Source organism: Garra rufa, chromosome 1 (assembly GCF_049309525.1).
Source record: "Garra rufa chromosome 1, GarRuf1.0, whole genome shotgun sequence".
NCBI lineage: Eukaryota > Metazoa > Chordata > Actinopteri > Cypriniformes > Cyprinidae > Garra > Garra rufa.
Genome location: NC_133361.1, coordinates 42,817,119 through 42,840,989, shown reverse-complemented (window position 1 = coordinate 42,840,989; position 23,871 = coordinate 42,817,119). Strand labels below are relative to the sequence as shown.

Genomic DNA, 23,871 nt, shown 5'->3' with positions numbered 1-23,871 from the left:
AGATGTAAGGCTAGTAAACCCTGGGGTACCACATAGTTCGAATATTTTTGCTTTTGCTGTAAAATATTCCGTTTTGAGTGGGACTTCTCCTCATTCCTCCTTGCTGGACAGTTTAACAGTTTCCAGGCAATGTTGGGGAAAGTTAGGCTACTTTTAAAAGTAATGCATTACCAAATTGCGTTACTCCTTTAAAAAATAATTACGCTACTTGGTGAATTTTTATGTAAATTAATGCGTTCTATTTACGTTAAGAAAACTTTCCTGGCTAACCAATAGGGAACGTTCTGGGAACCAAAAGCTAACGTTCTCAGAACGTTCTGGTAACCAAAAATTGTTAGCTGGGACGTTACTTTTGAAATCTGGGCTGCCTGGGCTTGCTTCTTTCTTATTTGTTTTTAATATAAAAAGCTATGTTTTTGGCAAAAGAAAGTTCAACAGTTCAATACCAAAAAAAAAAATGAAGCACAAATGTTAGTTTAAAATGACAGTGTAAAATGTTAGTTTAGTCTAAAATATTTTTTGCTTATTAGTATGGTTGAATTGGATCATTGAAGTTCAGCAGCAAAAACATTAGCCTAGTTAATAATGGCATTAAATACATAAAGGATACATGTGTTATCTAACATATTTAATTATTGCAGGTTTGTGGTGTATTTGATCGCCTTTACACTTACTCCTAGCTCTCAGTCAGTGGTAAAACACTAACCTGTCATTAGTTAGTATTTCAAAAAGTAACTCAGATATTGTCTTGTAGGCTAAATTAAAAAGTAATGTGTTACTTTACTAGTTACTTTACTACTCACGTTCTTTGTAACACTTTCTTCCGTTCTAAAAAGTTCTCTGAAATCTTCTCTGGTATTGTAACTACATCCTCCGCTGAAAAAAACAATGGAAACACAGCAGTTCTAATGGTTTCTACATGTAATAGCATTACACACATTAGAAACCATCAACTATTAACCATTAAAACTATTAAAAATGATTTCTTGTGTTGTGTTTTGGGACATCTTCAATTAGGATTTAGTGGTTTTACCAAGCCACCAAAAGAGCACCAGTAGAGACTCACAGGGACCATTACAGTTTACATTAAAACAAATACAATTCCTATCATAACTAGTTAAACATTACAAATTCTGAGATGTTTTCTGTTGTTTTGTTTGTATTTCAGAAGGGTCGTCTGGCTGCTAATAGAGTTCTCTATTGACAATCAAAATATCTGTTGTAATTAGAAATACGACATTATTTACATCAAAATTATTTTTAAAATGTACGAACTGACAATATTCTGTATTCGCAAGTGGTTCGTGTCTCTTTAAATTTCCTGCCCTACATTTAGCCACGTCATAATCAGCAAAACACAATGGCGGATGCCAATGCGGCAGTAGCTGTAGTGACAGTTTCATTGGTTCTTTTAGGACTTTTATCGGGGTTAAGTGTATCGTGGGCTCTTCTGCCTGTCGCTGTAGTGGTGCTTATTTTTGTACTAGCCAGTGGACTAAAGGGACGAGATGAACTTGCACATTTGAACGTTTGCGTCTTGGTGCTGGGAGACATAGGGCGCAGTCCTCGCATGCAGTATCATGCGCTCTCTCTCAGCAGACATGGATACAATGTCACCATAATTGGCTTCCTTGGTATATACATTTTAACGCATGCACTTCACACTGCATCACTATTTGCTTGTATGCATGATGTCGATTTCTCCCCCTTGTTTGAATGGAAGGCATGCTAATAAACTGGATCACTTTGATATGCATTACATATACAAGTCACTAACACTGGCATGTTGCTCACATAGGTACTAAACCTCATCAGGACATACTTGAGGATGACAGGATAGACATACTTGCCATTTCAGAACTGAAGGGTCTCACAGGTAATACAAACTTAACGTGTATATAGAAAGAAAACTTACAAGTATAAACGACCATGCGCAGTAATTTAGATATAAAGAATGTGAACTGTATTTTGCCTTTCAGTTGGCCCCAGAATTTTCAGGTATGCTTCAAAGGTGATATTCCAGTGTTTCCAGCTGTTCTATGTGTTGATGAAGATTGAGGACCAGGGTTATATCCTTATGCAGGTATCTCTCTCTCGCAGTAAGCAAATTATTGAAGTAATTTCTATATATATATATAGTGATGTATTAAAGTGAAATTCTAAGTCAAGTGTGCGTTTTGTAGAATCCTCCTGGATTGCCAGCGATAGCAGTGACATGGCTGGCAAGTCGCTTAAGAGGAAACCAGTTCATCATAGACTGGCACAACTATGGATACACTATAATGGCTCTTACTCATGGAGAGAATCATTTCATTGTTAAGGTGGCAAAATGGTAGGTAATGCTTTTGAAAAATATCCTGGAGCCATATTTGGGAATTGTCTGAACTGTGCATTGTGTTGTTGGCAGGTACGAGAAGCTCTTTGGATGTCTCTCGGATCATAACTTATGCGTCACCAACGCAATGAGAGAAGATCTTCATAAAAACTGGAATATTGAGTATGTTTAGTGTTCATTTTGAATCATTAGATAAACATTTAAATGATAATAGTGAAACCATTTATTTTAAGACAAGCAAGTTAATCAATTTTGCAATTGTAGGGCAACCACATTATATGACAAGCCGCCCTCGATATTTCGAGAAACGCCTCTAAAACTTCAACATGAGCTGTTTGTCAGAATGGGCAGTACTTATTTACCATTTAGGCCTAGGTAAGTATTTTCCTTTAAAATCATTTTCTCCCATTCCTTGCAGTTATATACACTAGCAGTCAAAAGTTTTTGAAGAGTAAGATTTTTTTTATGCTTTTTTTTTTTAAAGCTCAAGTTTATTTGATCCAAAATACAGCAAAATCAGTAATATTGTAAAATATATTTACTATTTAAAATAACTGCTTTCTATTTGAATATATTTTAAAATGTAATTTATTTTTGTGTTCAAAGCTAAATTTTCAGCATCGTTACTTTAGTCTTCAGTGTCATATGATCCTTCAGAAATTATTCTAATATGCTGATTTGCTGTTCAAGATTTTTTTTAATTAAATTTTATCAATACTTAAAACAGTTGAGTCATTTTTTTTCTGGATTATTTGATGAATATAAAGAACCAAAGATCAGCGTTTATCTGAAATAGAAAGAAATGATAGAAATGATTATTTTATTTAGCAAAGATGCTTTAAATTGATCAAAAGTGATGATAAATATTTACTCCAGATAAATGCTGTACTTCTGAACTTTCTATTTATCAAAGAAACCTGACAAAAATCTACTCCACTGTTTTCAACATAATAATGATAAATGTTTTTTGAGCAACAAATCAGAATAATAGAATGATCTGAAGGATCGTGTGACTGGAGTAATGATGCTAAAAATCCAGCTTTGAAATAATAAATAAATTACATTTTAAAATACATTCAAATAGAAAACAGTTGTTTTAAATAGTACAAATATATCAGAATTTTACTTTTTGCTGCACTTGGGATCAAATAAACGCAGGCTTAGTAATCAAAAGAGACTTCTTTAAAAAAAAAAAAAAAAACATTTAAAAAATCTTACTGTTCAAAAACTTTTGACTGGTAGTGTTGAAGTATAAAAGTTTTTTGAATAGCAGTAATAACCTCCAGCCATTTAGTCTTTGGCATTTAATAAATGTTTCACACATTCCTCTTTGTGATTTCTTAGTCCTGATGTCACCAAGGAGTACATGGAGCTGACAGCCTTCACAGAGCGCAATACTCAGACAGGTGCTGTGGCACGCTCTGCTGGACGACCTGCTCTGCTTATCAGCAGCACCAGCTGGACTGGTCAGTGCTGTCTACACTGAGCTATAGCGAGATTATCTGTCATTCCTTTAACTGAAATGTCATAACTCTTCATTACTTTTGTTTTTATGTTCAGAGGATGAAGACTTCTCAATTCTTTTACAAGCTCTTGAAGGTTATTATTATTATTCTATCTCATTATATACACTACTGTATTGAGGTCGGTACTATTTATTTTTTTTTTTTTTTGAGAAATTAACACTCTTAACAGTTCTTAAACAGTAAATCAGCATATTAGAATGATTTCTGAAGGATCATGTGACATTGAAGACGAGAGTAATGATGCTGAAAGTTCAGCTTTGCCATCATAGGAATAAATTACATTTTAAAAATATATTACAACTATATTACAACAATTGCTGTTCTTACTAATAAAAGCATTTTTAAAAAATCGTACTGACCTCAAATGTTTGAAATGTAGTGTTTCACAGCTGTTTCTATAATTTACGGTTGCATATTTATGTATTAAAACCTATTCAACTATGTAATCTCTAACATTTGATTTCTCTCCTTCTGTCTCTAATAGAGTATGAGAAGTTTGTTGAGACAGGGCACAAGCTTCCATTGTTGGTCTGTGTGATCACAGGTACACATCACAATGTCTAATATGTATGTCCATAAAATCAGCTGTGGACCATGCCTGTTTCAAACACTGTGATTTATCAAATCCAGGAAAAGGTCCTCAGAAGGAGTATTACAAGAAGCTGATTGACTCTAAAGAGTATCAACATATCAAGATTTGCACTCCATGGCTGGAAGCAGAGGATTATCCAGTTTTACTTGGTGAGAGAATTTCTTTAACAGCATTGTGAACTTCATAAGCCAGGAATTGCTCAGTGTCTTGGCTTAAAATGCACCCATTTACATGAGTGTGATGTTTTTGGCACAGGTTCTGCTGATCTCGGGGTCTGCTTGCACAAATCCTCCAGTGGTCTTGACCTTCCAATGAAAGTGGTTGACATGTTTGGATGTTGTCTTCCAGTCTGCGCCATACACTTTCAGTGGTAAGATTGTGAGCCTGGTCTTTCTTAGTAGATGTAGGTTATGTTAAGTGTCATCTGCTCATTATGTGTATCTTGTTAGCTTGCGTGAGCTGGTGAAACATGAGGAAAACGGGCTCATTTTCAAAGACTCCAAGGAGCTGTCTCAACAATTAAAGGTAAGACATCTTTTAATAGAAAAACTGCTCTATGTGACTCTTTCAAGATTCAAAAGCAAGTTTGTAACTTTTGTAACTGTGCTAAAACATAAAAATACCATTATATGTTTGCAGATATTTAGGAAAAATCCTAGGTTCACATAATTGTTTCTTCAAAAATAACAGCCAGTTGTTCGCTTTTGAAATGTGTGTGTGATTTTACCCGCTGCCAGTTTAACCAATAGTATTTCAACACCCCGGGTGGCAAGTTGGTGGAAAACACAGCATATTGCAGCCAGGGAAGTGAGCAAACAAACTGGGTTAGACCTAAAAATCCTCAGCATCCATCTAAAAATCGCTATTATATATCTATATATATAAATCAACTCATCAAGTTATAGTGTAATGTTTGTTGCCTTCCATTGTCACTTGTGCTCGTTCCTGTTATGTGTCCTCAATCTGGCAACCGGTGAACATGAATTTAGACTGCGGTACCCATTTCAACCTTTAGCTGTCAATATTCACTTCCAGAATAAAAAATCCTGATCATTTACTCACCCCCATGCTCATCTGACATGTTCATGTCTTTCTTTCTTCAGTTTTTTGAGGAAAACATTCCAGGATTTTTCTCCATATATTGGACTTTTAAAGGGATAGTTCACCCAAAAATGAAAATTTGATGTTTATCTGCTTACCCCCAATGCATCCAAGATGTAGGTGACATTGTTTCCTCAGAAAAACACAAACAAAGATTTTTAATGAAAACCGGTGCAGTCTGCCAGCCTTATCATGGCAGTGGATGGGCACCAAACCTTTAAAAGTAAACAAAAACATGCACAGACAAATCCAAATTACACCCTGCGGCTCGTGACGATACATTGATGTCCTAAGACACGAAACGATCGGTTTTTGCGAGAAACTGAACAGTATTTATATCATTTTTTTACCTTTGATACACAGCCACGTCCATCTGTCATGAGCACGAGTTTGGCATCAGTCACGTCACATGTGCACGCGCTTCTGGCGTAGAATACGCAAACGCCGGAAGGGGAAATCAGTGAAAAGTCCCGGATGAGTTTGTGCAAGCAAACGTAATCTTTTAGCTTTACATCGGTTTAAACAATCAGGATACGCACAAGTAATTACCATTTTGAATAGCCGCTATACCCACAATCTCTGTGCACTGTGTAAACAATGAGTGTCATATACATGTGACAGATTGCTTCCGGCGTTTGCGTATTCTACGACAGAGCGCGTGCACATGTGACGTGACTGATGCCAAACTCGTGCTCAGGAGAGATGGACGTGGCTGTGTATCAAAGGTAAAAAATGATATAAATACTGTTCAGTTTCTCACAAAAACCGATCGTTTCGTGTCTTAGGACATCAATGTATCATCACGAGCCGCAGGGTGTAATTTGGATTTGTCTGTGCATGTTTTTGTTTACTTTTAAAGGTTTGGTGCCCATCCACGTCCATGATAAGGCTGGCAGACTGCACCAGTTTTCATTAAAAATCTTCATTTGTGTTTTTCTGAGGAAACAAAGTCACCTACATCTTGGATGCATTGGGGGTAAGCAGATAAACATCAAATTTTAATTTTTGGGTGAACTATCCCTTTAATAGAGATCAACTGGTTGAAGGTCCAAACTGCAGTTTCAATGCAGCTTCAAAGGGCTGTACACTATCCCATCCAAGGAATAAAAGGCTTATCTAGTGAAACGATCATCATTTTCAAAAAAAAAAACTTGATATACATGTTAACAAATGCTCGTCTTGCACCAGCTTGACGTTTACAAAACGTACGTGCAAAAAAAAAGTAGGAGGAGGAAATGAGATGGAGTTTTTCCTCCATAGCCTTCCCACTTTGAAACGAAGTGCACAGATGAAGAACTGTGTGACCTTTCCAACATGATTGCTTAATGCGTAAAGTCACACATTGCAGAGCTAGTGTAAGATAAGCATTTGTGGTTAAATAGTATAGTTTTTTCTCTTCTTTGAAACAAAATGACAGATCGTTTCGCTAGATAAGACCCTTATTCCTTGGCTGGGATCGTGTAGAGCCCTTTGAAGCTGCATTGAAACTGCAATTTGGAACCCACTGATCCCCACTGAAAAATCCTGGAATGTTTTCCTCAAAAACCTTCATTTCTTTTCAGCTAAAGAAAGAGACATGAACTTCTTGCATGGCATGGGGGTGAGTAGATAATCAGGAAGTGATTTTAATTCTGGAAGTGAACCAATTCTTTAAAGATCTTGCTAATATAAATGTGCTAAAGGTATACAACTAATTCTTTTATCTCTGTAGCTTCTGTTTTCAGACTTTCCTAGTGATCAGGGGAAACTAGGCATCTTCAGGAAGAATCTAAAGGAAAGCGGGCAGCAGCGCTGGGATGAGAACTGGGACCGTAATGTCCTGCCACTTATTAAAGAGCACTGCGACTGACTGTCTAGGTGATGGGTTTACGCAGCGTTCTCTCAAATCCTTTGACTCCCATTCAGTGGAAAGTTACTGTCAGGTATTTGCACAGGGTACATATTTTTAAGCTAACTGTCCCCACAACGGGACAATCAGCATTCCAGCGATGCCATTGGGTAAGACTTGAATATGAGAATAAAAAGCACACTATCCTTGTAAATAATCTGTAAATAAATACTTTATTACAAAGAGATCGTTTTTGTCATACATATATTTTGATCATTTCTATAGTGGAGGCTCGGTTGTAGGGAAATACTTGAGTGACAGAATCTTTCATGACGATATGTCTCAGTCCAGCCATTTCTGTAAATAAAAGTCATTTTAGTCATTATGGAGAATCAGGAATTATGAAAACATTTTACATTTAACAGTGTAATCCACCTTTTTCTTCCTGTTAGAGTGGGCACAGCCATTCTTACTATATTATTTTAATGTATTATCTTAATTATGAACACTGGTTTGTAGTGCAAACAGTTTTACTTTTGACTGCATGTTGTTATTCTTCTCATCATTTCCCTGTAGCGGCTAACGAACCTCAAATCTCACTCATATGCTTACCTCTGTGTTAAAGAAAAAGGTGGATAGAATAGAATATTAGCAATATGAAACCTACCTAATTCTTTCTTGAAGCAGTTATACGTCTGTGGGTTACGTACAGTAGATGCAATGTAAACATCAGGATGTTTTTCTTCAACTTTGCAGTTCAGAAGCCTGCTCAGCAGTCTCACCAAACAAGCGATTATATCAGGATCATACACAACATCTGTTTTAAACAAACATCGTAACGTTACTCAAAACTTCTCAAACATCATACTTTTATTTGATTAGACATGGTTCAGAGACTGTTGAATCACTGAATGAAAATAAATTGCATATGAAATTATACTGTGTGTGTATTCCTGCAAATATCCCTGGGTTTTTTGTCACCTGCGGCAATGATGGTATTGGCCTGTATTCTTTGCAGCTGCTCATCAGATGCATTTTCCCAATCCAGTTCCTCCACGCACACTGACGCACTGTTGCTGTCACAGTTAGTTAAGCAGTTTGTGATATTTTCCTTCAGCCTCTGAAGCACAGTTTGATGGCAGTCGCTGAAGATGTATTTGGTTAGGCTGGTTGATCGACACACTACAATGCCAGTAAGTCCAACTCCGCTACCCAGCTCTAGCACTGTCCTGCATAATCAACAGGATGCACTTACAGTTGCATGCTAGTAATAATTCAAAAATTTCAATTAGTTATTCGTGAGTAGCTGAAGGCATTATTTTTTCTCATACTATTCTTTAGTGTGTTTTTACAATGTGTCGTCAATTGGCAATATTGTCAGCACTGAAAGTAAACAATGCCACTGAACCGAACTAAACTTGCATATTTTGCTGATTATTGCTGCTGAAAACGGTCAATTGTCGTCATGTTTTGGGCTGTACTAATCATCTAGGAAAAACATTTGGAGTACTATAGACTGCCAAAAACAAATTAAGTAGAAGAGTGCAAAAAATTGTCTTGAGGAAAACAAGGCGTTTGTGGTTGGCCAAACTGAACCAGGATTTCCATGGCAAGAATCCTGACAACATTCAAGTATGTTCGTATCCTTTCTGGTCATTGTCTTAAAGGTGCAGTGTGTAGATTTTTGCGGCATCTAGCGGTTAAGTTTTGAATTGCAACCTGATTGCAACCAACGGCTCCGTCCACCGCTCACCCCTCCCTTTACAGAAACTATGGCAACCGACACGCGATTAAGATGTCGTCGTTTCAGACAGCAAAGAATAATGAAGTTTCTTTTAAAACGTAAATAAGAGAATTATATTTACTTGATAATTCAATAAAACGATGTTATTGTGAATATTGCAGTTACTTGTTCATCATTGTGTCAGTGTTTTTTCCCAAGAACAGCAGTGATGAAACACGATCTGTAGAGTAGTTTGTCCGTTCAGGGCTACTGTAGAAACATAACAGCGGCTTCCATGTGGGGGGACCCGCGGTGTATGTAGATATAAACTGGTAATTGTAAGGTAATAAAAACATAATGGTTAATTAAGTAAGGTCTTTATTCACCCCTGAAAACATAGTTATGTATATGATATTGCATTTCTGTCTAGAGATAATCTTAAATATTACACACTGCACCTTTAAGTAATACTACTCATAAGTGTCTTTACCACCTATTAACTTTAGTTTGTTAAAATATTGCACCCTTTCCTACTTGCTAAGTCCTTCTCAATATGATTTAGGAGCTTCCACATGTGTTTATCCTGTGGTTTAGACAGCATAAATTATCAGAACAATGTATTCAGTAGTACATAAACTGTGCAGTCCATGCTATTGTTTACATTCGAATATTTCCAATATGGCAAAACATGTGACATAAGTGCAAACCCTCTATATACAATGTATAACTGATTAAATACAATTGATTCAATCAAATAAATACATTAAATTATTAAATGCATTCTATTAAATATATTAAAATACAGTACTATAAAAATCATTCAAGTGAATTCACAATAATTTATTGGAATTTTTGTATTTTGTCCAAATTATTTGATGACAGAGAAATAGTGCATCGTAAAATATTTCTAAATAGGTTTATGCACACAAACAATAATCACAAGTAAAATGGTATAGAGTTGTGAGGTGTTATATTTACTTGTTTTTGAAGATGTGTGTATTTTCCAAAGCCCATTCAGACAGGTACAGGGCAGCATCCCAGGTAACCAGACCTGTGGTGCCTTGAGAGATGAGGGTCACATTCTCTGCTAGACTGACAGCATCTCCTGTTGGCTGAGATTTCATACTTTCCAATATTGTATTTTAATATAAGGTATAAATATCATTAAAGTCTAGTGCTAATGTGATTAGACTCACCAGTAAGTAGGTTTTGTAGCACATGTCCTCCTCCTGTGCACACACAACCTCACCAAGTGCTTCATACAGTTCATCCAGAGGTTCAGCTGCAAACTTCTCATGCTACAAAAATGAGTTTTCATGAAACTAAGCTGTATTACAAAATATGGGGAAAAAATGTGAAACATGCTGTATGATTGAACTTAACTAACCCTTTTTATCAATTCAGTTAGGAAACGCCTTCTGTATTTCAAAGAGGGGGGATTCTTGAGACAAATAGGATGTAAACATGTCTGCCAAAACAGGAAGAAAAACATTTCTGGAAAAATTACTTACATTTTATCCAGTAAATAATTAATTCACTTTTTATAATAGCTTGTTTACCTTCTGAAGAATGTCCACTATGATGTCTGAAGCTGTTGTAGTCATAATTTCTCTGTCTAAAGACTGCAAAAAACATACTGCGTTATTTATTTTTCAATTATGATACAGAGAAAACATGTACACATAACATTGCAACTGTCATTTTACTTTCCTAAAAAACCAAAACTAAATAAAGAAAGTGGAAAGAAGAAGAAAAACAATGCATCTCACAGCCTGCTGTTCTTCAGAAAAATCCTTCAGGTCCCACAAATTCTTAGTTTTTTCAGCATTTTTGTGTATTTGAACCCTTTCCAACAATGACTGTATGATGTTGAGATCCCTCTTTTCACACTGAGGACAACTGAGGGACTCATATGCAACTATTACAGAGGTTCAAACACTCACTGATGCTCCAGAAGGAAACGCCATGCATTAACAGCTGGGGGGTGAAAAACTTTTGAATTTGAAGATCAGGGTAAATTTAACTTATTTTGTCTTCTGGAGAACATGTAAGTGTCTTCTGTAGCTTCTGAAGGGCAGTTCTCAATGAAAAAAAAAAAGATATTTAGATGAAATAATAAAATGTACACATCTTCATTCTGTTCAAAAGTTTGCACCCCTAGATCTAAATGCATTGTTCTTCTCAGCATCAGTAAGCATTTGAATCTTCTGTAATAGTTGCATATGAGTCCCTCAGTTGTCCTCAGTGTGAAAAAATGGATCTCAAAATCATACAGTCATTGTTGGAAAGGGTTCAAATACACAAAAATGCTGGAAAACCAAAAGAATCTGTGGTACCTGAAGGATTTTTTCTGCAGTTTAACTGTTCAGGACAAACAAGGGACTCATGAACAACTATCTCTAAAAAAAAACAAAAAAAAAAAACAGCTGTGAATCATTCAGGGAACAACACAATATTAAGAAAGAAGTGTATGTAAACATTTGAACAAAGTACTTTTTATAAATTCGAAAAACTATTATTTGCTCTTGTGGACTATATATAAACGTATTTTATGTTAAGTATCTTATTCATGTAATTACTAAATAAAAAATGCATTATGCAATTTGTATGACCCCTCTTAATTTGGTAAAACAATTAACATTTAGTAGATTCCGCAAGGTGTATGTAAACTTTTGACTTCAACTGTATGTAAATAGCTGTACAAATCATCTTAACCCATAAGGACCCACTGTGACGCGGGTGTCACAAACGATTGTGATAATCTGGAAAGGTCTTTTTAAAGCATTATCCCTCATTTTCAACTCAGGAAATCCCAAAGTGACACATAAGTAACATCCAGGTTCAGTCACATGAAAATGTGTGCATTTTTTGTTGTCATGGCAACATTTCCAAAATGGTGGACTGTATGGTGAGCACATGTTGCAGTGTCAGCAATTTTTAAAGATGCTTGTTTTTGTTACTAAAGGTATGTTTCAACCCATTCAACTATTCTAATGTTTTAATAACACACCCTAGATTACACTTACCCTGATTTTAATACATTTCTTGAACAAACTGATATAAAACAAGTTACGAAGATATTGTGGTGACATATGTCACATCAGGCTGTTAGCCTTAAAACAATAGGTGGAATTTTGATGTGACATATTTGTCACATTAAGAAAAATGCTAATGAACTGCTCAATTAATTTAGCTGATAACATTTTTTTAGTGTTATATATTTTCTACTGCTCATTTCAAAGAATATATTAACAAAAAGAAAATTTAAAATAATGTCACATTAAATAAATTGTTAATGAAATGTATTTTGAAACTATTTTTATAGTTACAGTTTTATTGCGTAATATACAAATTATTGCAATGTTATGTGCATGTTTAACATGTTGACCTCCAGTGTGAGGTAGTTATTTATTTTTATTTAGTTCAAGTTATGAAAAAAAAAAAAAACATGAACAACCATATACCAAAAAAGGTAGAATTTTGATGTTTCGAGAGAGTTGTTGTAAAATGTAATGGTCACAGTTATGTGGCTATGAAATATGTTATGGAAAGGCAAATAAAAAGAAAAAAAATGTTATGTAGCAAATAAAACTGACAAAATGTACTTTTTTAAATTCTGAAATAAATGCCCAATGTGACGTATATGTAACATTACAGATCTTTCACAAAGAAGGGTTGCATTTCAAAAACAACGGCAGAAACATGTTATAAGTGGTCCATTTGGTCTGTATTATATGCCTCATAATTTTCCTATAAGAAGAAATTGGTCCGGGTTCTTATGGGTTAAGTCATTTATTAATGCATTAAGAATATGTTGCAATGTTTTACTTACATCCCATGGAAATGTATTCAAAAGACTCATAGCGAAGAACTTCACTTGAAAGTTGTGTATGACGTCCTTTCTTGTTTTATGGCCCATTCCTTCCCCTTCTTTAACTGTCATTGGATGTGTACAATTCATCTTTTAATATCATACAAGTCTGCTTACTTGCTGCTGTTATTACTAGAGACAACCAAGAGGAGAGACAAAGGAAGATGCATGTGTGAATTCCATAGTGAATTTCTTCGTGTGTTTCAGTCTGCTTAGGTTGTGGTTGTAGCGCCACCTGCTGGGTTGGTTGTGTATCAGCGTCAAATCATATGACTGCGGCTTTACTGTCTTACTACAAGACTACAAGACCCGCCCACATGAATCTCAGCAAATAGATGTTCTATTGTATTCGAAAAGTACACTACCAGACAAAACTTCTTGAACAGATTTGTAATGTTTTTAAAGAAACTCTTCTGCTCACCAAGCCTGCATTTATTTGCATTTATTTATCCAAAGTAGCCTACAGAAAAAAAAACTGCAATTTTGAAATATTTTTTACTATTTAAAATAACTGTTTTGTATTTGAATATATTTTATAATGTAGTTTATGTGATCAAGCTAAATTTTCAGCATCATTTCTCCAGTCTTCTGTCACAATTTTCAGCATCATTTCTCCAGTCTTCTGTCACATGATCCTGTAGAATTGTTTTCATTTAAAACAAAGAAGACTGTAAAAAAAAGAAAAGTAACTCAGGGAAAACAAAGGAACATAGGGAGGTGGGAATAAATACATGAAATACATGAAATAACATCAACGCCAGACAAAGAAATGGGCAAAACAAACCAACTTATAAAGGAGAGGGTAATGACTAAGACAGGTGATACCAATCATGAAGAGGGGGAAGCCCACATATGGGAAAAAGGAAAAACCAATACAAACAGAACAACAGGGGAGACACTGGGAGAAACCAAAGCACAAATAACAGCGGGGGAAGAACACTAGGAAAAACAAACAAATAAGGTCCATAATCCTGACAATACTTCATTAAAAACATTAAAAATCTTACTGTTCAAAACAAGACTGGTAGTGTAACTTACTTTATAATTTAACATATTTAATTTAAAGAAAAAGACTTCCATTATATCTAAATATTAGAAAACGTTTTAAAATCTGTGGCTGGTTGCATGAAGCTTAAACTAGTCTTGAGTTAGTTTTGTTTTTCTGCAAGACAGGTCATCTTAAAATAAAACATAATGTCCATAATCATTTAAAAGGCAAACATTTCTTTGTATGCTGAAGACACGATCTTATGTTGTTAACCGTGTTAATTATTATTATTATTAGGTCGGTTGTTGTAAATGAAACAACAACCGACCTAATTTCAAACAAATTCCAACGTTGAATTTCGGTCATGTGTTGACTGATCTTCAACCATTGAGCATTCAACGTTACATCAACGTTGTTTCACTGTTGAAACAACAACTGACCTTATTTCAACCAAATTTCAACGTTGAAGGTCGGTCATGTGCCGGCTGGGTAGATTGATATAATTTGAATCCGAAAAGCAAGACTGATTATCATTTGGTGAACTGCTCATTAGGCTAAGTTTATACAACTGGCCCTAGTCATTTTAAGTATGCATTTAACACAGGGCCGAGTCAAAAACTGGGCCGAGTCCAGGGCCCCAGAAACCTTGGCGGCGCCTCCTGGGTGGGGCTTGACGTAGGCGTAGTTTGGAAGATTGCAGGATGCAGAGAGACCACTCTCCTCCTGGCTGAGCATCTTGATGATGATGATGATGATGATAATGAAGATGGACATGCAGCTACTAATTTGAGGTTGCTGCTGCCAAAACATTTAACTGCCTGTGCGTAACTGTATAATTACCTAATTTTCTCTGACTGACCAGCAGATGACAAAACCAAGATCCTATAAAGTCTTGTGTAGAACCAGTTAATTGGCTAATTTTGCTGTGTGTGAAAAAAAAAATGCATTTTGTATACAAGCTACTTTCAGTTTAATCTAGTATCTGTAAAATCTACTTTGCATTAAGCTGACATTTTTTTTCTTTCATATTGCATAGCCCTTTGGGGGCCCCCCTTCTCACTTCTCTAAAGGATTTCCTGAGTTTGTGGTTAGTATCTTATGACTGAGCCTTGAGCTTTATACAAATATTTTGTTGCTAGACTACGACGTAGTTTACGTAGAAAAAAAAATTAACCCTTTGTCGAAGTGCTGAAATGCTTGTTTGCAGTTTAGAGATTAAGCAAAGGACACTGTCGTGTTAAAATGCTCGTCAGTTTCACAAAGCAGCGCAAATTGGCAGTACCACACCCTCATGTCACCAGCTCCAAAATGCTGAGTATTCCAGCACACAGACCACAAATACATCACCTCTGATACCAACTCATCATGACTTATTATTGTTACATGATCAATATATTTTACAACGTGTGACATTTTTCAGTCAATTCATAAGCATGCCAATTGTATTACGCCTTTAATTAGGCTATCTTTGCTGAAACTGAAGCCAATTATTTTAATAAAGCTTCAATAAGTAGATCAGTGATGGGCAACAAGCGTATAATTACATTAATTATGTTGTGTTCGCAACGTACACAAACATTCATTCTGGTTATGGTCGTTTGTTTTAATAATTTACATGTATTTATAGCGTATTACAAGGATATGTCTAGAAATAGACTGCATACTGTAACTCCACATGCATTTTTGCGATTGGTCGAGATAGAGTAAGCAAAGAAACCCAATTGGCTGAAACAAGCATCTGTCATCTGAAGATCTGAACACTCCTAGTCCGCAGTGGACATAAGAAGCCCACCACACAACGCAACTTTTTCCCAGACACTTCGTTCACTTCATTTCACTTCAGTGGGTCTCAAAGGAAGTCAAAATGAGCGTAAGTAATTTTTAAAACACATCGTCGACACATTATTCTTTAGTTTTATGTCAAATGATGTGTGTAAGAATTGTTTATAGTAAAGATAACATATGTTAGAATGTCTTCTCTATTTTAAAGTCTAAGTTAGCATAAATAATAGAGTATGTGCACGCAGCAGCTGACATTTGGTGTTTAAGGCTACTGATACTGCACAGTATGTTGGCTATTTAGTGCATTGCACAGATACTGTAGAATTGAAGATCTGCTGAAGCGCCCCCACGTGCATTGTACATGGGTGTGTCCTCCTCATATCTTCAGTGCACTCACTTTAATGCTGCTATATGTGACCCTGAACCACAAACCCAGTCATAGGGGTCAGTTTTTTGAATTGAGATTTAAACATCATCTGAAAGCTGAATAAATAAGCTTTCCAATGATGTATGGATTGTTAGGACAATATTTGGCAGAGATACAATTATTTGAAAATCTAGAATGTGATGGTGCAAAAATCCAAATATTGAGAAAATTGCCTTTAAAGTTGTCCAAATGAAGATCTTAGCATTGCATATTACTAATCAAGTATTAAGTTTTGATATATTTACTGTAGGAAATGTGCAAAATGTCTTAATGGAACATGATCTTTACTTAATATCCTAAAGATTTTTGGCATTAGTGAAAAATGTATCATTTTGACCCATACAGTGTATTTTTGGTTATTGCTACAAATAAACCTGTGTTACTTATGAGTGATTTTGTGATCCAGGGTCATATATTTCTATCATAATGTTGTACTTGTCAATTACAATATAGTTGTTTTCATCAATTCATACAAAATGATTGCATTTCAGACAGAAACAAAAGTCTCACTAAAAGACTAAAATTTGCTGGAAGTAGTCTGGAACAATCTGTTTTAATAATTTCCTTGAAAAGTAAGCAGTGTGACAAATTTGTATAGGTATTAATATTTGAAAAAACTTTAAAAAACCAAACCAGTTCTAGTGTGGCATAACCACATCAAGTAACAAGAAATCCAGGACTGCAGATCCTTATGACAGACATGTATATAGTTCATATGTTTTTATTAAGTAAATTAATACTTTTATTCAGCAACACTGCATTAAATTGACCAAAAGATACAATAAAGATATAAACTATAAATGTTCTTGTTCTGAACTTCAGATAATTCTGAATTTCCACAAAAATATTAAGTAGCACAAACATTTTCAACTGTGATCATACAAATACTGTTTCTTGACCACCAAATCAGCTTATTAGAATTATTTCTGGTGGATCATGTGACACTTAAGACTGACGTAATGATGCTGATTGTTTATTAAGTTTAGTTTTATATATAAGCCTTTTCATGGGGCAAATCAGCCATAATCAAATCATAGAAAGTGAATAAGGACAGGAGGTTAGCTTTGTAGCCTTGGTTACTGTGTTTGCAATACACATAGTCTGTAACCCTACAACATTTTAGTATAATTCATCTTACTGTATCTTAACATGTTTAATCCTCTGCCATTTCTACAGATGAAGCAAAAATGGCCATTTCAAGCCTAACTATGGTCTGTAACCATACAGCACCCAGGGGCATTGAAAAGCAGACCTTTAGCTTACGTTCTCTCAAAAGCTGCAGCGAAAGCAGCATGACTCAGTCATTCTTCACTATGCTAAACCGAAAGACTGAGCATCACTGGCCAGCTTCCCTTCTGCAGTTAAAATAGCAGTTTAGAAAGAAAGAATGAGGTATGTCGCACTACTCTGAGAGTGCCGTTCTGCAGCAGCTTCTGTCTGAGAAGTGGTTTACTGTTACTCGCACCACCTAATGTGGAAAGAATTCACCTCTGTTAAACATCTGTTCTATCACATTCTCAGTCTAAGCGCCTTTTTCCTTTCTGTTCCTCCTAATTTTGTGATCCTCCTTTCTCTCCACTATTCAGCCAGCTGTAGCCTATCTCGTCTGCCACGATTACAACAACTATAAAAATCTACTTTCCTCGGCAGCTGTGAATCACATAAAGAGGCCTTGTGTAATTAATCTCGTGATTTTGCAGCTGCTGACCCAACTTGGCATCTAAATGTACATCAGATCTCTCAGAGATGGCATGGCCAATAGTTTTTAAAGATTGAATGATTAAAAGATAGCTTTTCTTGTATCCATCTTCTCAAAAAAGGCTCTAAAGCTGTCACTGTGGCTAAATTTACCCATATTAGTACTTTTTAAGTATTACATATGTGACACTGGACTACACAATCAGTCATAAAGATAGGACAATATTTGACTATTTAACTATTTGAAAAATCTGGAATCTGAGGGTGCAAAAAAATCTAAATATTGAGAAATCACCTTTAAAGTTGTCCAAGTGAAGTTCTTAGCAATGCATATTACTAATCAAAAATTAAGTTTTGATATATCTACGGTAGAAAATTTACAAAATATATATTTTATGATCTTTAATAACTTAAAATCCTAATGATTTTTGGCATAAAAGGAAAATCTATTATTTTAACCCATACAGTGTATTTTTGCCAATTGCTACAAATATACCTGTACTACTTAAGACTGATTTTGTGGTCCAGGGTCACATACTACTATGTTTTTACAAGGGTACCGCCCTAGTCACAGGGTTTTTGCATAGAACCTATGCAGAGGTTTTCCAATAGAGCAACTGTGCCACATCTGCAGTTTTTTATAAGTTCAAGTCTGGCTCCCTGCCGTTCACCATCAGACTCGAGGATTTTCCTTTCAACGCATAGGAAAATTTGACGACATTGCTTTTGTGAGGCTGATTCTGTTCACTCCATCATTACAGCTACAGTCTCTATTTAGACTTATAGGGAAATCCAGGCACAGTGCCCAGCTGTACAAGTCAAATTTAAGTGGATACACATGTTTGGCTATTCAAACCAGTAATGTGTGAGATATACAAAAAGAAAATCAAATTACGTAAAGAGTAACCTGAGCTCTTTCTGTTTCTAACAGGGTGTGCTTGTGCAGAACATGTCCTTCAAGGCAGGACAGACTCTGACTTTAACAGGAGTCCCCAGTGCTGATTCCACAAAGTAAGTCTCTGCAACGCAACTTCTCGAATTTAGGACTTCAAAAGTACCTAGATTCACATCTCCCATTTTTTTTTGTTTTTTTTTGCAGTTTTGCTATTAACATTGGTAGCAGCGCTGAGGACATCGCTCTTCACATGAACCCTCGTTTTGATGCCCATGGTGACCAGCGTGCTGTAGTGTGCAATTCATTCCAGGGTGGCAGCTGGTGTGAGGAACACAGAGAAGGCAGCTTTCCGTTTAATCAGAACGAGGAGTTCCAGGCAAGACTCATATATCTTAATGAACTGCTGTTTAAGCATAAACTTAAAGATGATGATAATAAATGAGCTGTGGTTGAAATTTAATGGCCTCTTATATCATGATTTTAATTAGCATGCTATCTTTTTTTCTTACTTCAGCTAAAAATCACTTTCACCAATGAGGAATTCCTGGTGACTCTTCCTGATGGTTCTGAGATTCACTTTCCTAACCGTCAAGGCGCTGAGAAGTACAAATATATGCACTTTGAAGGCGAGGTCAGGATCCAAGGGATTGAAATCAAGTAGACTAATCACTTTAATATGGCTATTGTTGTATCCTAAATGCTGAATGATTCTCTGCCACATTTTGGTCACTTATCCAGCTTTGTAATTCTTACTCAGTATGAAGTATCTCAATTACACTCTTCTCATTTGTATGCCAAACCTATCTAAACCACTAGAGGGAGCGCAACTACAATAAATTGCCATGAGCTTTAGCGGTACATGCAAACCGTTAGGTTTCCAACTAGTTTATTTTTTCTACTGCCTTTCTATATTAAAAACATCATGTTCTTAAATCTGGTTTGTACTTAAAGCGAATTGACAAGCTATAGCTGTTGGCATATAAAATAAAACCTGTTTTCACTAATAAAATAAGTCTCTTTTGTAGCTTGTAACCTACTGTGCGTTAAAAACCACACGAAGCCGGTCACCATTAACAAAAAGGGTTATTATTAAAAAGGAAGAAACAACAAAAGAACGATTAGGAGGAGGATTCCTCCCACATATACATTTGAGTGCCGTGCAAGGGAAATTCCCTGAAACCCGAGCCTTAAAGGGACAGACACCCTGACCGTTACAAGTTTTGACAGAAGCATCTTTTGTGTAGATTTAGTTATGATTCATTATGAGAAAACAGATGGAGAACATGCAGAATGAAACGAAAGCATCAATTCCATCAGGTGTTCATCATACAGACACGTCAAAAATGTGAAGTCCCACTGCCAGTTTAAAATAGGTCATTCATGACATGAATAAAATATTTGGTGAGAAACTAGACAGCACAATTCGAAGTTATTGATATAGGCATTTTTATTCTGTAGTTTGAAACAAATGAAACATTCATGAATTATTACATTAGGAAAACAAGTCTTAAATGTAGTCATGATACTCACATTACATCACAGCTAATGTGAAAAGCATTTCTTTGTTTTGAAATATTATGGGCAACTAAAACTGGCATACATTTATATAAAGCATAATTTAAAAAGATATACAGTTGAGGTCAAAAGTTTACATACACCTTGCTGAATCTGCAAAATGTTAATTATATTACAAAAATAAGAGGGATTATATACACATTTTATTTATTTTTTATTTAGTACTGACCTGAATAAGATATTTCACATAAAATATGTTTACATATAGCCCACAAGAGAAAATAATAGTTGAATTTATAATCATGAGTCCCGTTTGTCCTGAACAGTTAAACTGCCTGCTGTTCTTTGAAAAAAATCCTTCAGGTGCCACAAATTCCTTAGTTTTTCAGCATTTTTTGTGTATTTGAACCCTTTCCAACAATGACTGTATGGTTTTGAGGTCCATCTTTTCACACTGAGGACAACCGAGGGACTCATATGCAACTATTACAAAAGGCTCAAACGCTCACTGATGCTTCAGAAGGAAACACCATGTATTAACAGCTGGGGGGTGAAAACTTTTTGAATTTGAAGATCAGGGTAAATTAATTGAACTTATTTTGTCTTCTGGAAAACATTTAAGTATCTCCTTTAGCTTCTGAATGGCAGTACTAAATGAAAAAATATGATATTTCGGCAAAATAAGAAGAATTTACACATCTTCATTCTGTTCAAAAGTTTACACCCCTGGCTCTTAATGCATTGTTTTTTTCTTCTGGAGCATCAGTGAGCGTTTAAATCTTCCGTAATAGTTGAATGAGTCCCTCAGTTGTGAAAAGGTGGATCTCAAAATCATACAGTCACAGGGTTCAAATACACAAAAATGCTGAAAAACCAAAGAATTTGTGGGACCTGAAGGATTTTTTCTGAAGAACAGTGGGCAGTTTAACTTTAAGGTGTATGTAAACTTTTGACCTCAACTGCATCACTTTGGTAGTAGCAATTTGTTGAAAATGTACTACTGCTACACTGACAGTATGATCATATTGTAAAATAAAATATGAAATAAGTATCATGGTATCATCAACTTTTTATAGGCTATGTTCTTTATTCAAGTTCAAATGTTTTCCTTTTCATCTGTGAAAGAATATCAGAGATTTTTCATAAGATCCTGTCTATGTTGCAATTTTTTTCCATCATAAAGAGCAAAGAAATGAACTGATACATATATAAAATGTCTTTAAGTCCTGGCTTGAGAAAGTAAAGAAACCCTGGACTGTTGCAGACTGTTGATGTGAGGTTCTGACAGGTGGCACACAAAGTATCCTGCGCTTGTGAGAACATTCTCAAGACCACATCACTGATCCATCCAATGTCAATGGAATTCTACACCGCCTCATCTTTCTTCAAAAGGAAGAAGTCAGTGCCCCACATATTTCCTGTACTGCTAAAGAAATCTTTTAAGATACACACTAAAGTACACTTCAGATCTGAAAACCTCTTGGCTTTGTAGGTTTGGGAGATGAATAGCCAGCATAACTGCACAGAATCTCTTATGTAAACTGGACATGCTATATGGCTCAAATTCAGTCTTGCCATTGGGTAAACTGTTCAGTGCCTTGATTTTAACCTTTGAAGTTTTAGCTGGTATGAAAGTGAATCATGCTTATAACATTGAAATTCAAATGATTATTTTTTAATCTTTACACTGCAGTAAAGCATTATTCTCTCTTTCACTCCATACAGTGGCATAGTTATTCACGATCAATAAAGTCAAAATATGCACTATTACAACAATACACTTTATTTTTTCAGTGTCCAAACTTTTCTTCAGCACTATCGACAGACGTCTCGCTGTTGTTTTTCGTGATTTCCCAACCTCTTTCATTGCGTTATGTTAAAAGTTGAATTATTCTCCGATTTTTTAAAACTTGTCCTGCTGTTTGTCCCATAATCCTCCGCGCAAGCCTGACACCTTGACATCCACAGAAATGCCCGCGCCTTCGTACAATTCAAATATTAACGGTAAGTTACAAGTTATTATTAACGCGTCGCGTACAAACGTTAATTGTTAAAGTTTTAAGGGCAGCAGTCATTCAGTTTGTATTTTCATATGTTAACTGTCCATTATATGTCACTTGTCAGAGTTTAAAAACCCTTATAACATGAACTTTACAAAGGAGAAACTAAAAGAGGAACTATGAATAAGATAATTAGATAATTAACGTTAGATGTGTTCAGTCAGTGGCACCGAAAAGGAAAAGAACCGAAGACTCCTGTGCAAAATTTAAGCACTAAGTGGTAATAGTTCTAGCTAATATTAGCTTAGTCTAATTTAAATAACTTAATTGAATGTTTAAATCTATAAATATACTGTTTTGGTAGAAAAGCCATTCAATTATGTTGACATTGGGGAACAGATAACAAACACAAACACATTAATTAACTTTGAGAATGAAGTTTCTACTATGGTTACATCCTGTTCTTTGTATTTAAATTCAGTATTTAAAATGCAGATGATATATCCACTTTCTTTTTTCCAACACGGAGGTAAGCCTATGGGTGAGATTTCTGGTTCATTATCCGCTAACTTACAGGGAAATAATGGGAAGAATAACAACGTGCAGTAAATAGTAAAACAGTTTGCACTACAAACCAGCGTGCTCATAATTAATATAATACATTAAAATAACATGGTAAGACACACCAATTTGGAATATTAAGAAGCAAAATGAGCTGTTTTGTACAGCTAAAATGTTATAGCTGGATGCGGATGAGACCAGAAGCCAGACCTATAAAATTTATAAATGGCCGTGCCCACTCTTACACAAAAAAGGTGGATAATAGTTTAATTACTGCATATTCTAACTGTCTGAATGTTAATGTAGCACAAGATATTTTGTAATATTTCTATATACCAAATATTTAACATATTTGGGCTTCAGGTGTTATGTTCTAGTGCTTTGTTTTGTTCAGACACAGCTTACAGTTTATATCACTAAACTGTTTTCGTTTTTAGGGCTGATGAACCATGACAGAACAGTTCTTTTTCCGTTCCACATATTCCTCAACAGAGCATAAACAGCCTCAGTATCAGCTACCTTTTGACAGGTATGAGAGATGAAGTATGCCCTACAAGTTAAGTATACATTTACATTATTGCATCTAGTAGGTTGTTTTATCCAAAATGACATGGTGCATCCCAGGTGAAAAAAAAATATACTTAAATGCAATTAAAATACACTTAAATACCCGCAAATACATTTTTAGTACATTGGGTTTTTTTTGTGTTAAATAAAAGTTTGATGGTTATACACTATAAATTTACTAATTAAAAGTATGTTTATACTTCAGTAGGACTTTAGTACACTTGACAAAAGTATACTAAATACCAGTAATACTTAAATATTTTTTAGTGTACTACAATAAAGTACACTACAGAAAAAACATCCAAAAGAGTTTTATTAGTGTGTTTTTCTAAAGTGTGCTTTAAATGCTTTAAACATTAGTTGATTTTTAGTACACTGTTTACATACTAATCTTGAGTTTAAAATAAGTTAATATATAAAAAATCTATTAGTAATGTATTGTAGTAGAAGTACATTTTCTCA

General features: G+C 35.2%; 3 protein-coding genes across 3 annotated transcripts; 2 read left to right on the top strand and 1 right to left on the bottom strand.

Moving 5' to 3' along the window:
- The first annotated feature begins 1,356 nt into the window (after window positions 1-1,356).
- On the top strand, window positions 1,357-7,625 carry alg1 (ALG1 chitobiosyldiphosphodolichol beta-mannosyltransferase). The gene is made up of 13 exons (XM_073840944.1): window positions 1,357-1,634; window positions 1,799-1,876; window positions 1,980-2,083; window positions 2,184-2,332; window positions 2,408-2,497; window positions 2,600-2,710; window positions 3,680-3,801; window positions 3,896-3,934; window positions 4,346-4,405; window positions 4,492-4,602; window positions 4,709-4,823; window positions 4,903-4,978; window positions 7,266-7,625. The coding sequence occupies exons 1-13, from the start codon at window positions 1,361-1,363 to the stop codon at window positions 7,401-7,403; spliced, it is 1,467 nt and encodes a 488-aa protein (XP_073697045.1). The 5' UTR covers window positions 1,357-1,360; the 3' UTR covers window positions 7,404-7,625.
- Window positions 7,597-13,163, bottom strand: eef2kmt (eukaryotic elongation factor 2 lysine methyltransferase). The gene is made up of 8 exons (XM_073840955.1): window positions 12,938-13,163; window positions 10,665-10,727; window positions 10,493-10,573; window positions 10,302-10,403; window positions 10,084-10,217; window positions 8,364-8,611; window positions 8,050-8,199; window positions 7,597-7,739 (listed from the first exon to the last, which is right to left on the bottom strand). The coding sequence occupies exons 1-8, from the start codon at window positions 13,064-13,066 to the stop codon at window positions 7,639-7,641; spliced, it is 1,008 nt and encodes a 335-aa protein (XP_073697056.1). The 5' UTR covers window positions 13,067-13,163; the 3' UTR covers window positions 7,597-7,638.
- A 2,548-nt stretch (window positions 13,164-15,711) lies between these two features.
- On the top strand, window positions 15,712-21,332 carry LOC141314739 (beta-galactoside-binding lectin-like). The gene is made up of 4 exons (XM_073832669.1): window positions 15,712-15,834; window positions 18,803-18,882; window positions 18,971-19,142; window positions 19,281-21,332. Exons 1-4 carry the CDS (start codon window positions 15,829-15,831, stop codon window positions 19,425-19,427), a joined length of 405 nt encoding a protein of 134 aa, XP_073688770.1. The 5' UTR covers window positions 15,712-15,828; the 3' UTR covers window positions 19,428-21,332.
- Window positions 21,333-23,871: the final 2,539 nt, after the last annotated feature.

Excerpts from the sequence above, each read along its gene's own strand:
- LOC141314739 (XM_073832669.1), top strand. Across the intron at positions 18,883-18,970 it reads CCCAGTGCTGATTCCACAAA|TTTTGCTATTAACATTGGTA; the intron begins GTAAGTCTCTGC and ends TTTTTTTTGCAG. Across the intron at positions 19,143-19,280 it reads ATCAGAACGAGGAGTTCCAG|CTAAAAATCACTTTCACCAA; the intron begins GCAAGACTCATA and ends TTCTTACTTCAG.
- eef2kmt (XM_073840955.1), bottom strand. The coding sequence starts at position 13,066 with ATGAATTGTACACATCCAATGACAGTTAAAGAAGGGGAAGGAATGGGC. Across the intron at positions 10,728-12,937 it reads TGAATACATTTCCATGGGAT|TCTTTAGACAGAGAAATTAT; the intron begins GTAAGTAAAACA and ends TGTTTTTTGCAG. Across the intron at positions 10,404-10,492 it reads TAACTGAATTGATAAAAAGG|CATGAGAAGTTTGCAGCTGA; the intron begins GTTAGTTAAGTT and ends TCATTTTTGTAG.
- alg1 (XM_073840944.1), top strand. The coding sequence starts at position 1,361 with ATGGCGGATGCCAATGCGGCAGTAGCTGTAGTGACAGTTTCATTGGTT. Across the intron at positions 2,084-2,183 it reads AGGGTTATATCCTTATGCAG|AATCCTCCTGGATTGCCAGC; the intron begins GTATCTCTCTCT and ends TGCGTTTTGTAG. Across the intron at positions 4,406-4,491 it reads GTTGGTCTGTGTGATCACAG|GAAAAGGTCCTCAGAAGGAG; the intron begins GTACACATCACA and ends TATCAAATCCAG.